Source organism: Trichoderma atroviride, chromosome 5, assembly GCF_020647795.1.
Source record: "Trichoderma atroviride chromosome 5, complete sequence".
Taxonomy (NCBI): Eukaryota; Fungi; Ascomycota; class Sordariomycetes; order Hypocreales; family Hypocreaceae; genus Trichoderma; species Trichoderma atroviride.
Genome location: NC_089404.1, coordinates 374,076 through 388,101, shown reverse-complemented (window position 1 = coordinate 388,101; position 14,026 = coordinate 374,076). Strand labels below are relative to the sequence as shown.

Here is a 14,026-nt window from a genome sequence, read left to right as displayed (position 1 = left end):
GAAACAGGTTGGCGTGAAAAAGGGAAAGGAGGAACGAATATCTACTAAATGAGACACATATCTTCGTACCTAATGAAGATAGTATTCCCTACTTTAGCATCACTCCCGTCTCTAGCCCGGAATAGCCAGAGAATTGAGGTATTGATGTCACCAGATGATCGAAGCTAAACCTAGTTTCTATGGCTGAGACCGGCGCCGGCTTCAGCCGCTCGTTTCCACTTACGCAACGGAAACCTTGGTCGACACTGCGTAAAGACTTTCGGCAACGAAACAAAACTAGTAATATGTTCACAGATTCAGAACCCGGCCTCAAAAAACAGGTTTCCTTTTTAAGTATCGAGGTGCCCTCAAGATGAGCATTACAAAGTTGCTAGCTATACTCTATCTACTATATATCAAAACATCGTATAGTGGTTGTTAATTTGCAAAGTCTCAACGATGGATTACAAGGAACGACAAACCTGTATTTACGAAGACGGAATGATGTTCAACCGCCTCCCACTGGTCACTACTGATCCCACCAAGTTGGAGGAACAGGCCAGACAATATATGACCTCTCGAAGCTTCGATTTCGTTTCAGGTGGCGCTGGTGAGAAATCAACAATGGCAGCGAATAGACTGGCTTTTCGACAGTGGAAGGTGAGTAGGTGATTGGAAGTACAGTTCTATGCAGTGCCATGTACTAGATTCAACGGCACCTGACAATGTCAGCTGTAATTTTGGCCAATTCCGACTGATCAGCCAACAGATCATTCCGCGAATGTTATGCCAAACTACTCATCGCGACTTGAGTGTCAAATTATTTGGTCTCTTGTATAAGAGTCCACTTGTTATGGCTCCGATTGGCGTACAGGCAATCTATCACGATGATAAGGAGCTCGGTAGTGCCGAAGTCGCAGCTTCGCTAGGCATTCCGTACATCCACAGCACCGCCGCGACTAGCAGTATTGAAGAAGTGGCATATGCGAATGGATTAGGCCATCGCTGGTTCCAGCTCTACTGGCCAAAGGATAACGAGTTGACAAAGTCTCTGCTATCCAGAGCGAAGCAAAATGGTTACGAAGTACTGGTCGTGACTCTAGATACCTGGACCTTGGCATGGCGTCCATCTGACCTTGACAATGGATATGTCCCTTTCATGAAAGGTGTGGGAACGCAGAATGGGTTTTCAGATCCCATCTTCCAACAGATACACAGACAGACTACCGGGAAAGAGATTGAAGAAGATGTGGTGGCTGCAGCCCGCGCGTGGAATGCTAACCTCTTCTCTAGTCAAGGCAGCAGGCACACTTGGGAAGACATTGCATTTTTGCGCAGCCACTGGGACGGGCCAATTGTTCTAAAGGGAATACAGCATGTGGATGATGCAGTGATGGCACTTCAATCTGGTGTCCAGGGCATCGTGGTCAGCAATCATGGAGGGCGACAGGTAGATGGTGCCATCGGAAGCCTAGATGTACTACCAGAAATCGTGGATGCAGTGGGAGATGGCCTGGCCGTTCTTTTTGACAGTGGAATCCGAACCGGATCTGATATTGTGAAAGCTTTATGCCTTGGTGCCAAGGCAGTACTTGTTGGACGGCCTTGGGTTTATGGGCTCGGGATTGCGGGTAAGAAAGGGGCACAAGACGTGTTACTCGACCTTCTTGCGGTGAGTTGCCCCAGGGTTACCAGCGATATCAGTTCTAATGTTTCCTAGGATCTCGACCTCACGTTGGGTTTGGCCGGCCTGCAGGGAGTCCAGGATTGCAAGAGAACTATTCTTCGGAAAGTAGCTTGTGGAGGCGATATTGGCTCAACGTACTAAAACGCAGCTACTCAATTCTGCGCAATCTAGCTTAAGGGTGAATCTTGTCGATCTAGTCAGAAGATAGTAGTCAAAGGGCAGGTGATTTAGTCCAGCCGTATACGAGTATTTACACAGTCCGATTATAAACTAGAAAATTGCAGGGGAATAAACTATCTCGGTGTATTATTTTTCATGGTGCTCGTTGCGGCATCTCCTTCTGCCCTTGAGTGTTGTGTTGAGCTCCAGCTTACAACTTCATCTCTCTCGGCAATTAGGCGCTTGGCATCTTGCTATCCTATAGAAGGACGCATCAAGATATCTATCTACTTTGGAGATGTTTGCTTTGCAAAAGATTATTTTGGACATTTTTCTCAACCCTGGGCATGAGCTCAAAATTCAGGCTGTTGCTGAGAAATCGAATTAGAAGTGGATCTCGTATGTGTTATTTGGCCTGGTGGTTTATATTCGATTCGACGTATCTGTTCGGCTACTGTAGGGTCGGTAAACACGTAGGACCAGAGGCATCTAATCAACACAACAGCGATGAAGTAAATATACCAAGAGTTATAAGGACATCAGCCGAGAATATTGGTACTGAGGTCTTCCTGCGGCCCTCTTCACCGACTCTACAGCAACCCATGACGTATTACCCCCAGTTGGTTCTCCGTCCCGCCTCGTGCCGAGCTTCGGTCAAGTCCATCGCACCCGGGCTTGCCTCGGACGGATAACAACGGGGATCTGGGGATCATGATGATCGCCATAGTCAATTCCATGGGGCTAGCCTCCACTCCTCGGAAGCACACGGGGTTTAATACTGGATGTGTGTACTTCGGCTAGATGTGTTGATAAGGTCAGCTACAGCGCAAAGAGTTCTACGCTCACCCAGCTCTGTGTTAATATCCATTTGTTCTAAACTATCGTACCTACCACCAGATTTACAAATCTCACTCCCCAATTTCGAGTCATGTCAGAATTACCGTATTTGGCAATCGTTGGAGGTGGAATTGCGGTAGGACGACGACGAATGCTGTAATTATTGTTTGACAAGACTGACAATCATACATAGGGACCTGCGCTGGCCCTCAGCCTCAAGAAACATCACGGGATTTCTTCTATTGTATATGAGCTTCAGCCCAAGTACGACGTACGAGGAGTCAACATAACTCTGGCACCTAACGCGTTGCGTGTTCTCCAGCATGTTGGAGTCTACGACACGGTCCGCCCCCAGGGCTACAGATACGAAAACATTCATATGAGTAACGCCAGATCTCAGGCCCTTGGAACATTACGGCAGGGAAGCCCAAAACACTACAATTTTTCCAGCCTCAGAATCCACCGAGCTATTGTCCAGAAAGCGCTCTTGGACGAATTAAAAGTTCAAGGAATTCCAGTTGTTTTTGGCAAGAAGCTGGTTCAACTACACGAGGAGAAAGAGTTTGTCGAGTTGGAGTTCGCTGATGGAACTACCGCAAGGGCATCTTTTGCCATAGGAGCTGATGGCGTGCATTCAAGGGTTCGAGATGCCATCATGGAAACTAAAACAAGCTATAGTGGGTTCATGGGCATCATTGGCATGGGCGTCAAACGCGAATCTCTTCACAAGTCAGCGAGCCAAGTCCCACTACCAAACTTTGTATTCGGTAGCAGAGGTTTCGTTGCCATCATGCCATCCAGTTACGAGGGGGATATGGTTGACTTCTTCTCGACTATGCCCTATCCTGCCCGATCGAGGGAAGAATGGAACGAGCTTGCCAACGACAAGACAAAAATCCAAGAAATCCTTCAACAGAGATATGGTAACGAGTGGCCCCATTTTATTTGCGACATGACCAAGGATTACGACAAAGAAGGTCTGAGCCTGCTGCCGTGAGTATTTTACCAATGGCGCATTGCAAGTCTGCATTTCTGACATGCTTGTAGCTTTTTCGAAGTACCGCCCCTGGAGCGTTGGACAAGTATCAAGCGAAGGGTAATTTTAATCGGTGATTCTGCTCATGCCTTCACACCTCAGGGCGGACAGGGTGCTGCCATGGGACTTGAAGATGCTGAGACACTCTCGCATACTTTGTCTCACCCAGATTTCAAATCAGACTACGTGCGCCTGCTAACCGCCTGGGAGCGTCACCGGATTGAGCGGCTGCGTCTCGTCAAGGATTTCACCGACCTGAATGGGCGGTTGAGAACTCCCGACACTGCCGTCATTCAATGGCTCAAGGAGTTACTTATATGGGGTCGCTTCAAGTGGACAGGTGAATTGGGAAACTTGCAATGGCTCCATGGATACAACGCTGAAGACATTGTCCGCTTTTTCTAGCTCACCTTGTCATAGCGGTTTAGAACAGTTCTGTTGTATATAAGATCAATTGCCTTTATGCAAAACCCTGGCCCAAGTAATGGTCCTTGACATGAGATAAAATTCGATTCAATTAATTATTCCTGTATAGTTGCGTTCCTACCCCTACCCTCTATATCTCCCATGGACCGGTAAAACGGGGCGGCTATAGAGAGCTGCTGCTGCTCTGAAGAAGATCAAGTCCCAGGACGGGAGAGTTTTTCGATAGTCTCAAATAAAATGGCAAACTTCATACTCTAGCTATTGCAATAACCGTAGAATGAATATTTGATAACGCCAGAAGCCACTCACAGGCCACACTTGACACAGTGGTGGTGAGCTAAGTTCGAACAAGTTTGACGCAGCAACTATTTGCTCATGAGCCTTGTCTTCTGATAGACAACATGTAAGGCAACCTCACATAGAGCAAACAGCGATCTGGTTCTCTACTGATACCCCCTTTAGGTTCACAACGAAAAGACAGAGAGTCAGCACATTGCGTGAACAATATTGATAATCCGATCAAATGACGCGTCATTGCATCACAACCACCATAATCACCATTGTAGATCGATTCTTGACATAACCATTTAGCCGAGATACGCTTGAACTATTGTGTATACAATATTAGATAGACAGAACGGATGTGAAACCCGGAACGGGAGTGGCAGTCGGCATATTGGAAATGCCAAGCTAAATTACAGCGTTTGGGCTATCAGGGGTTGGGCTATTGCAGCGATCTGGGCACTGCTAAGCAACGATTTGAGTTCGATGTCTGTACTAATGCTCTAGCCGGATCTTGATACCTCAACTAGTCGGAGCCAGATCTAATATACCGTGCTCTAACACACTGGATAGTCGCGGATAGACGTGGCAGGAATATTTCGGTTCCCACTTCGCGCCCTCTTTCCCCACGGGGTAACTGCAATTCTCGTCTCTGGGACAGCCCGTTTCCATACATACACAAACCTTTTGGGTCTCCCCAGACAGACGCAAGGACTCATCAGCATATTTAAGACTGTTGTGCGCTTTAATAGTTCCCAAGATTAAGCGTGAAGGTGAGAGTGATTTTGTTTGCTGAAGATACTGCACCTAGCCATCGACAACACTATTCGTGTGGTTATATTTCGTCATGGATGCTCCAACACACAACGCACTGGGTACTGTCCGGATGCGAAATCCGGCTACCAAACAAATTATTCTGATCCCACCCCCTACAAACGACCCCAATGATCCTCTTAACTGGTAGGTCCAGATGGCTTAGGAAGACGCAATAGTGCACTGCTGACCTTTCCGAGGTCCAAGATACGACGTTACTACATTGCCATTTTGGCATGCATCGCCATGTTTCTCTGTACCTTCTTGGCCAGCGGCCCGTCTGTGGCACTTCCACAAATGGCGGAAGAGTTTTTAGGACACTCGGGATCTACACCAGCCGAACAAATTGCCAAAGCAGCGTACTTCATTACAACCGTAACTCTAATGCAAGGGGTTGGATGCCTGGTATGGATGCCGCTCGTCATCAAATATGGCCGCCGACCTGTCTACCTTGCTTCTTTCACTCTATACACTAGTACCGCAATCTGGGCGGCAGTGGCCGACTCATATGCAAATCAACTTGCTGCAAGGATTGTGATGGGATTTGCTATAGGGGCTGGGGAGTGCTTAGCCCCCGTCACGATCGCAGATGTCTCCTTTCTCCATGAACGCGGCGCATTGATGGCGTAAGTAAGGCATATCGCTTGCGTGGACAAATACTAAAGGATCCTCTGCAGCGTATATACGGCTGCGATTTCAGGTGGTGTTGCCGGAGGTATTATTGTCTCCGGTCTAATCACTATTGCTCATGGATGGAGGACAATCTACTACGTTTCAATCGCCCTAATTGGCACATTGACCGTTTTTCTCTTCTTCACTATGCCTGAAACCTCATACATCCGAAACCCAATCCAAGTCGAAACCGACAACGCCTCGTCTCCTTTGGATAAAGAAGGGGACATAGAACATACCGAAAGCATCGGCTCCAGGGAGCAAAGTATTTCAACAAAATACACATTTTTCCAAGAACTTCATTGCTGTCATGGAAAACTCACAGAGGAGTCACTGATCAAGATATTTGTTCGGCCAATCGGGCTACTGATGTTACCGCCAGTGCTGTGGGCCACGTTGGTCATGTCCGTACTAATCGGGTTTTTAGTTGCAGTCTCTTCCACATTTTCGACTGCATTTACCCAGGTCTACGAGTTTGAGCCATATCAATCTGGATTATGTTTTGTCTCGGCTCTGATTGGGTCCCTTATTGGTATCGCCTTTGGAGGGAGATTTACTGAAGTCGTTGCCGATTATTTCACCAAGAGAAATGGAGGTGTCCGAGAACCCGAAATGAGGATTCCAGCTATAATATTTAGCGTTTTAGCGGCACCAACTGCTTTAATACTGTTTGGTGTCGGTATCCAGAACAGATTACACTGGATGGTCCCAACACTCGGGCTTGGTCTGCGTGAGTATCTGTCATCTTTTCTAAGCACATAGCGGGACTAACTGGCCACAAGTAAACTTTTCCATCGTTCAGGCGGTAAACATAAGCATGGTATACACAATCGACTCGTATCGGCCAATCGGAGGGGAGGTTGTTGTTGCTCAATTAGGTTTCAAAGGTTAAGAAGACCAGTATCCAGGAGAAAACGAGCTCCAGCTGACGTTACGATAGCCTGTTTTGGATTTTTGCTTTCTTTTTACACCAGCCCATGGATCGGACAGGTTGGCTACAGCATTGCGTTCGGTACTATGGCAGTCATCACTGGAATAGTCCTTCTCGCAGGATTTCTGTTTTATTTCTTTGGAAAAAAGATCAGGCACACTTCCCTTCGCTGGCGGGCGCTACGATTTGTTCTCTGGAACAAAGATCGAGAACTTGGAGAGTAGGGATGAGTATCGCAGAAGCCATTAAGAACGCAGACAACCTTTTAAGATGATTCGTTTGTGGAAGGTAAGTATTGTAATTGTTCATACTAGGTAGTCTTTTGTGACAAAGTAGCGATTGCTACAGTTGTCGGTAGAATTATGGCTTATTCCGTCACATCTTTACATGTGTTTCGCTTGTACTCTTATCCAGCAGCTGCTGCTTTTCCCAAAAGAGGCTGGCCTAAAGGCGGTGAGATAAGCCTTTTTTTGCAGCGACCTGTAACAAGTAATTTTCTTTGACGCTAGCAGCATTGTGTCACATTTGAAATATAGTATAACACCAAACAGAAGAAGAAAGCAAGAACAACACGGACTGACTCCATGGCATCTCCCAGAAATGCATGCAAGCCATGTAGAAGCAGTAAAAGAAAATGTGACCGCATTTTACCAGTTTGTTCTACCTGTCGGCGGTAAGATACGCCAATGATCTCATCCAGCTCTATGGGGCCACAGGTTAATGGCATCGATAGCATGGGCCGGCTTTGTGCGTACGACGAAATTCCGGGGCAGAACTCGGCCTATAACATTGTTCCAGAGGAACACGGCCTGAGTAGCCCTAGGGCATCCGTATGTCCTGTTCTCTTTGATGTTTGTAGATTCGAAACCCCGCTGACAACCAGCAGATGCTCAGCGCCACATTTGGAACAGTGCTGCAGAGAGAAGTTCGCAGCTTTCTGGGAACGCCAGATGAGATGCGCCGAATCTCGAATGCCTACTTTGGCTCCATCCATTACCGGTTACCTATCATTTCGGAGCCAAGGTTCAATAAGAACTTTCCAACATTGTTCACTCCATCAGGGATAGACTTTACGACATTGTGTTTGTGCATGAAGCTCGTTCACACAAGTCCTTCACAACAGGTTGTAGGAGAAACAGAAGCTGTATCACCACACTATCTTCTTGCTAAGAGCAGTATTGGCTTACTTGAAGCAACCGGCTTAGTTACCTTGGATGCCATTCAGTCTAGACTGCTTCTTGTCTTACATGAGGTGGGCCATGGCATTTATCCGGCGGCTTCTGTTTCCATTGGTAGCTGCGCAAGGTTGGCTCGTCATGCTGGCTTGAGTAAAGATTTCTGGCATGCTCAAAAGGCAGCCATTACGACTGCCGATGCAGAAGAAAGAAGGCGGACATGGTGGGCCATACACAATCTTGACAGGTACGTCTTTTTCCCAACGCCGCCGCTAGAAGCAGCGTCGTCAACATCTCAACGCCTTGGCAATAACTCAAACCACTTTTATCAGATTCATTGCTCTCTGTGGGGGAGATGCGATACTTGCTTCCGAAGATGCCACACCAGATACTTGTTTGCCTTCAGACTCTGAGCAATTGTCGTGCATAGTGAGTGTATACTTGTGGGAAGAATGACTGGTATGATCGGATTTGAGTCGCGCTAATAGTCACGTATAGGTCACTTCAGAAACCGCCAGGCCGACTGTTTCCACACCAGCCCCTTTTCGTGTAGGACCATTTGCGAGAGAGTGTCAGGTGGCGCATCTGATGGGTCGCGTTGTTCAGCACATTTTTCATCCTGTTGCCGACCTTGAGTTTCGCTCTCGCGAACGATTTCAGCTTGAAAGTACATTGAAAGCTTTTCTGCCGATTTTAATTGAGGAAGAACTCGAATTTAGCTCCTATTGCGGTGCTCTGGGAATGTGTATAAGGTAATGATTCGGTATTGTTCTTAGGAGTTTCCCTTTCCCTTTCCTTCTTCTTCTTCTTCTTTCTTAAACCATTTTCTGACCAAATTTAGTTCCCTCTACGCATTATATATCGCACCTACTGCTCATTTTAACCACAACAGTGAGGGCGATACCCACAACTTGGAAACGATTTCTACGCAGATGACAGGGCTTTCACAGCATCTGCTCAAAAGCGCCGGTAATGAAAACACACTCACAATGATGTCGCTTCTCATCCCATATGCATTGTATCAAACGGCTGCAATACAACTGAATCTATACCAGAGAAGCCGAAATTTTGCCTTCAAGGCAAACGCTGACTTAATCATCGAAATCTTGACATGCATGAGTAAGAGATGGTGTGCCGCAGGTCAGTACTCTATTTCGCTAGCCAAGTGTACCATAACTAATCAGAAGTACTTCCACAGTGAAATATTTGACGGCATTGGAGTCTGACAGCCCCCCCGGTGATGTTACCACCTCAGGGATTTTATCTCGGCTATTCGATCTTGGACAAAGATGCTGGCAATCAGTGAAGGTCTAGGCACTAGGCAGCACTAGAGGTCATCTTAGTGTAAGCAGTGTAGACAAGAATCTTAGGACATGCAGCAGAATGCTAGTCTGGTTAGTAGTTTCGCCCATACTTTCCTTTTCATCATCTTATCTGGTAACTAGATACTTAACGAGTAAGTAAGCACGATGGAACTCTAGTCTCTGTTAGCGATCATGGGGCAAGAACGAAAGGACATGCCGATACATTGAGCTGCTCTAGTCTACCCTTTTCGCCTTTTGCCGATACTGACTTGTATGACTCTGCGAATCTCGTCATTTTCCAACTCCTGTCCAAGGTACTACTGCACCTTAGCGAAGCCACGGTGGGCTTTATTAGTATCAGCTCCGTTCGTAGGCTTGTTCTTTTATGGGCCTCCTCCACAGCCAACTCCCGAATGAGGGAACTGGATCCTTACCGGCGGACTAGCGCCCTGCTTGGCAGCGGACAAGCGTGATGTTAATGTCGAAGTTGCCAGGGAAGAGCCACGATTTATCAGCCCGGCTTGGACATACGACACCACGCTCATTTGTATGGAGCTCGTCATTCTTATTCTAAACATTGAGCCGTTTTGAAAGACAAGGATAGGCCGCTGATAGCTGGGAAAGGAACTAGGGCACATGTGACGTATCTGGATAGAATTGTGCTTACCAACATTACTTAGCCAACGACCAATCACGCGAACTATAGTATATAAACTCCATAAGACCCCAGCCACTCACGGCCTGATTTGTCTCATGTTTTGTCCGGCAAAGAGTGTTCCCAGATCTCTACAAGTATCCATTACACGCACTCACAGCGCACACGCACACACGCACAAATAACCATGACGACGGGAAGCTGTTATTGTGGAAAAATAAAAATTGAGTTCACAGGTGAGCCTGAAAGGAAGGTAAGGATTATGCTCTGCAGTTATCTTTATGTCGAGAAGCATGCAGCGTTGACTATCATGAATAGGCGATATGCCATTGCTCAAATTGCCGTCATTACACAGGCAGTATGTTTAGCAACAATTATGTCATTCCGAGTGATCGATTCAAAGTTTTCGGTGATCCAAAGGAAATTTCGAAAATTGCCGATAGTGGGAAACTAATCGTGAACTGCTTCTGCGGCGACTGTGGTGAGCCAAATATTCTGACAAGGACATTTAATGCTCCTTGTCTCACCCATGCTGTGAGTAGCTTTTGACAAGAGCTGACAACACGATATCAGGAACCACAATGTACCGGTGGGGTGACGCTTTCGGAGGCAAGGAAGGGATGAGAATCATTCAGTCCGGGATTTTGGATGACAAAAACATCATAGACGATTTTCGACCGGATCTTGAAATGTTTACTGAGGATCGGGTGAAGTGGATTGTTGTTATTGACGGGCTTGCTCAGCATGAGAAGATGCCTCAGTCGTAGCGGAACACTGCGAAGAATTGGGGCTTATGATAGTAATGACGTAGTGGCATGCAATGTTTGGAAATAGAAGCACTGTGAGCAGTATCGTCTCGCTTAAAGTGCGTTATTATTGCATGATATAAAACACTTTGCCCGTGTATTTCTTAATTGTTCGTAATACCTGCTGTGGCCGTCGAGTATAGTGATCCTGGGGTGGTTTCCAGACTGACACATGTATAATTTGGCCTAGTTGTTAAAACATTCAACTCAGTTCAAGCAACAAATCTCAATGCCACGTATTATTAGCCGATGTTTCGACCTTTTCAGGATACAATACAGGCGCCATGACACTTACATGTCCTCCTGCAGCCGCCCGTCCGTAAAATCTCGTGCCAAACAAAAAGACCGCCTGGGCAAGAGACCAATGGACCTCAGAAGTGAGTGTTATTTTGTCAACAAAGACAACAACAGGCTAATATCCTTTTATAACAAAAGCCCCAAGATTTCCTCAGGGATGTTCTTCTTAAGCGAGCTGTCCGTAACTCCGAAGAGTTGAATACGCTTCTTCGAAGCCAGTCGATACAATGTACTTTAATGACGACGTGTGCGCACTAGCGCGTGGATTAGCGTGCGGATTAGCGGCGGGTTCATGCGTTGAATACATGAAGTCGTATTGCAAATGCCGAGAGAATCAGATTGTGAACACGAGTTGGAAGCATACGTCAAGGACAGAGGTCACCATTAAATGCAATATAAAATCCTCTGATGCCCCTCTGCATCAGATATGAGCCATCTTCATCTTAACAATATTCTACACAAGCTGAATGCTCAAACTTTTTCAGGATGGCTCCATTTACGTTTCCAACCGAGAGTGTTACTTTTGGTGATCTTCTCCTTCGCAACGAGTACATTCTCCCCCCCTGGTTTTCCGAATTGAGAGTCGGATCTGACAAAAAATACAGACAGAATACAGAATTAAAACCAGTTCTGCATGTTTCAGAAGCTCCAAGCAATGCAGTGTTTCCATCAGTTGCCATTTGTAAGCTGTTATCATATACGGACGTCTCAAGCAAGTTAGCTGACACATAATACAAAGTCTCCTGCTGTGACTTTCGATTCAACCCTGAAGAGCTCTTTCAGATAAAAAAGGGTGGTAAGTGCTGCAGATTTCTGTTTCATCTAATCATATTATTGACCAGACTTAAAGAGGCTTTTGTATTCAGCACTGTTGGCGGCAATGTAAAGCCTTGTTTCAACGATTTACTTTTCCTGGAGACTCTTCTCGGCAACAGCATGAAAGAAATTATAATTATTCATCACGAAGGTGTGTAACTTATAACGGCAGCGAAGTTTATATAGCTAACCATAGTAGACTGTGGAACAACTCGAGTTACCTCGCAGATGATTCGAGAAAATACCAAAGCGAATTCCAATGCCCCAGCCTTGGAGAAGGAAATTGACACTTGGCAGTTTGATATGCATAATGGGCAAAAGTAAGTCACGGTTTTAAAAGGCAGCAAAGGAAACTCACTGACACAATGATAATTTTAGCCTGGAAGAAAGTGTTCGACGTGACTTGCAGTTTCTCAGAGACTCGCCTTATCTTCGAAAAGAGCTGAGTGCAAAAGCAAGGGGCTTTGTATTCTATTTGAAGGCAAACAAGCTTGTTGAGGTCAAATTGTAACAGACACATTATTTGCGTAGGAGAGTTGTTTACAAGCAAAACAGGCAGTATATGAATCCGCGGCCTACTGGTAGGAAACCCTGGAGTTTAGCCTCGGGGATGTAGCTACCGCAGAATGTTCTGTACGGTTGGTACTATTCTACGAGAGGAGTTCATAAGAGAGAAACAGTTGTAATTTCCATAGCTAAAGCCTGTAGACCGAATACATATAACGTACTGAAATAGCTAGTTCATAAGACAATCAAGTTTGACGCAGATTCCCATCGACACATTTGGCTTCTTCAGAGCATATTTAGCCATCCGACAATAAATCCAGGGTTGAGGCCATCAGGATCCCCATTCAAATTCGCCTCTAATGGCATCGATATCTTCGGCCACCTGACCAACTTTCTCCAAGATGGTAGTGAGCAGCACGACCAGGTTGAGGTGACTCGAGTCAATCTTGCGCTGGAGATCTGCCACAGAAGATTCCAGCGCATCGCATCGCCTCTTGAGCAGCGCATTCTGATTTTTGAGGGCTTCTTCGATGTTGATTCCGCGCGATTTAGGAGCGACGACTCTCTGCGTACCGTATTGAGGACGCTGGGCTCGAGTCGTAGTAGCGGTGTTCTTCTCGGCAGACGAGTTTTCAGGTGGCTGCATTTTGACAATGCGGCTGGGAATATCTTGGTCATCGTCGCTCTCGGATTCTTGCTCGCGTTTGCGCTTTGCGAGGCCTGCATGGTGATAGATCGAGGTGAGGTCTTTGATGTCGAGGGAACCAAAGACTAGTTTGAGATTATCCTCAAGCTTGCCCAGGAGCCTTTGGTTGAAGGTGTCTTGGTCATACATGGCCTTGAGCATCACGTATTTTGGCCAAGAAGGGTTGATGGACAACTCATTGTACAGCGAATGTTTGCTGGGGTCGGCAATTGCATCCTTTGGGACAGCGAAGGAGCCCTTCTTCAGCAGTCGAATGTACTCTTGCTGGTCGATTTTCGTCATGTTGGCAGCCTGCGCCCAGTACGCCCGTAGAGCTCGCTCAGCTTGAATCGTGTGCTCCTGAGAATCCTGGACTGAGGATGTCGCTAGGACATCGCAGAACTCAAATCTGATCGGTGGGATATGAGGGTTTGGGCATGGATTGACCGATGCCATCAGCATGCTCATCGAGGGCGGCATGTTGAGAAGATGCAGTTGGCGGTGATGGACTCTGGTAGATGAGCGGAAGATCTGATGGATTGATGCAGAGGAGAAGTCTTTGGACGTGGTGACGGACTTTGAAGAATGTGGAAGAGAGGTGGCAAGGAGCGTGAAAGAAGGATGTGGAGGAGAAGTAGTCGGAAGAAGTTGCGAATGTGAAACGTATGAAAGGAAGAAGTCAGACACAAGGTGGAAGTGAGGGTGAAAGTAAAGTGAAACAAAGGTCAAGGTGAGAAGAAGGAGAGGAAAGACTGCTATCTTCATAAATTGTGCTTGGCGAAACAGCTGCGGGTAGCGGCTGCGGGCAGTTGGCAGTGTTGGTCTTAATATTGTAGGCGAGGCTTGCTTGAGTCCGATGAAGGGCGATGTGATAAAAGAGTGACGTGATGCGAAAGATGAGGAAGAGATGAGATGCTGTGATGGCTACCGTTGAATGCCATGCTATTGTCATATATGGA

At 46.6% G+C, this 14,026-nt stretch overlaps 7 protein-coding genes across 7 annotated transcripts; 6 read left to right on the top strand and 1 right to left on the bottom strand.

Moving 5' to 3' along the window:
* Positions 1-832: 832 nt before the first annotated feature.
* TrAtP1_009299 (uncharacterized protein) lies at positions 833-1,807 on the top strand (the record flags this gene model as incomplete). Its single annotated transcript, XM_014093601.2, has 2 exons — positions 833-1,651; positions 1,700-1,807. The coding sequence occupies 2 exons, from the start codon at positions 833-835 to the stop codon at positions 1,805-1,807; spliced, it is 927 nt and encodes a 308-aa protein (XP_013949076.2).
* A 946-nt stretch (positions 1,808-2,753) lies between these two features.
* TrAtP1_009298 (uncharacterized protein) lies at positions 2,754-4,103 on the top strand (the record flags this gene model as incomplete). The annotated part of the gene is made up of 3 exons (XM_014093600.1): positions 2,754-2,798; positions 2,856-3,655; positions 3,710-4,103. 3 exons carry the CDS (start codon positions 2,754-2,756, stop codon positions 4,101-4,103), a joined length of 1,239 nt encoding a protein of 412 aa, XP_013949075.1.
* A 1,150-nt stretch (positions 4,104-5,253) lies between these two features.
* TrAtP1_009297 (uncharacterized protein) lies at positions 5,254-6,783 on the top strand (the record flags this gene model as incomplete). Its single annotated transcript, XM_066114228.1, has 5 exons — positions 5,254-5,366; positions 5,420-5,845; positions 5,897-6,156; positions 6,319-6,621; positions 6,674-6,783. The coding sequence occupies 5 exons, from the start codon at positions 5,254-5,256 to the stop codon at positions 6,781-6,783; spliced, it is 1,212 nt and encodes a 403-aa protein (XP_065970322.1).
* Positions 6,784-7,346: 563 nt separating this feature from the next.
* On the top strand, positions 7,347-9,404 carry TrAtP1_009296 (uncharacterized protein). Its single transcript, XM_066114227.1, has 7 exons — positions 7,347-7,495; positions 7,556-7,652; positions 7,709-8,244; positions 8,330-8,426; positions 8,496-8,749; positions 8,839-9,137; positions 9,196-9,404. The coding sequence occupies exons 1-7, from the start codon at positions 7,407-7,409 to the stop codon at positions 9,309-9,311; spliced, it is 1,488 nt and encodes a 495-aa protein (XP_065970321.1). The 5' UTR covers positions 7,347-7,406; the 3' UTR covers positions 9,312-9,404.
* A 370-nt stretch (positions 9,405-9,774) lies between these two features.
* On the top strand, positions 9,775-10,803 carry TrAtP1_009295 (uncharacterized protein). Its single transcript, XM_014093598.2, has 4 exons — positions 9,775-9,848; positions 9,933-10,209; positions 10,275-10,437; positions 10,530-10,803. Exons 2-4 carry the CDS (start codon positions 10,144-10,146, stop codon positions 10,721-10,723), a joined length of 423 nt encoding a protein of 140 aa, XP_013949073.1. The 5' UTR covers positions 9,775-9,848; positions 9,933-10,143; the 3' UTR covers positions 10,724-10,803.
* A 742-nt stretch (positions 10,804-11,545) lies between these two features.
* TrAtP1_009294 (uncharacterized protein) lies at positions 11,546-12,386 on the top strand (the record flags this gene model as incomplete). Its single annotated transcript, XM_014093597.1, has 6 exons — positions 11,546-11,607; positions 11,665-11,741; positions 11,799-11,855; positions 11,910-12,026; positions 12,075-12,195; positions 12,254-12,386. 6 exons carry the CDS (start codon positions 11,546-11,548, stop codon positions 12,384-12,386), a joined length of 567 nt encoding a protein of 188 aa, XP_013949072.1.
* A 327-nt stretch (positions 12,387-12,713) lies between these two features.
* Positions 12,714-13,832, bottom strand: TrAtP1_009293 (uncharacterized protein; the record flags this gene model as incomplete). Its single annotated transcript, XM_014093596.2, has 1 exon — positions 12,714-13,832. One exon carries the CDS (start codon positions 13,830-13,832, stop codon positions 12,714-12,716), a length of 1,119 nt encoding a protein of 372 aa, XP_013949071.2.
* Between the last annotated feature and the right edge of the window lie 194 nt (positions 13,833-14,026).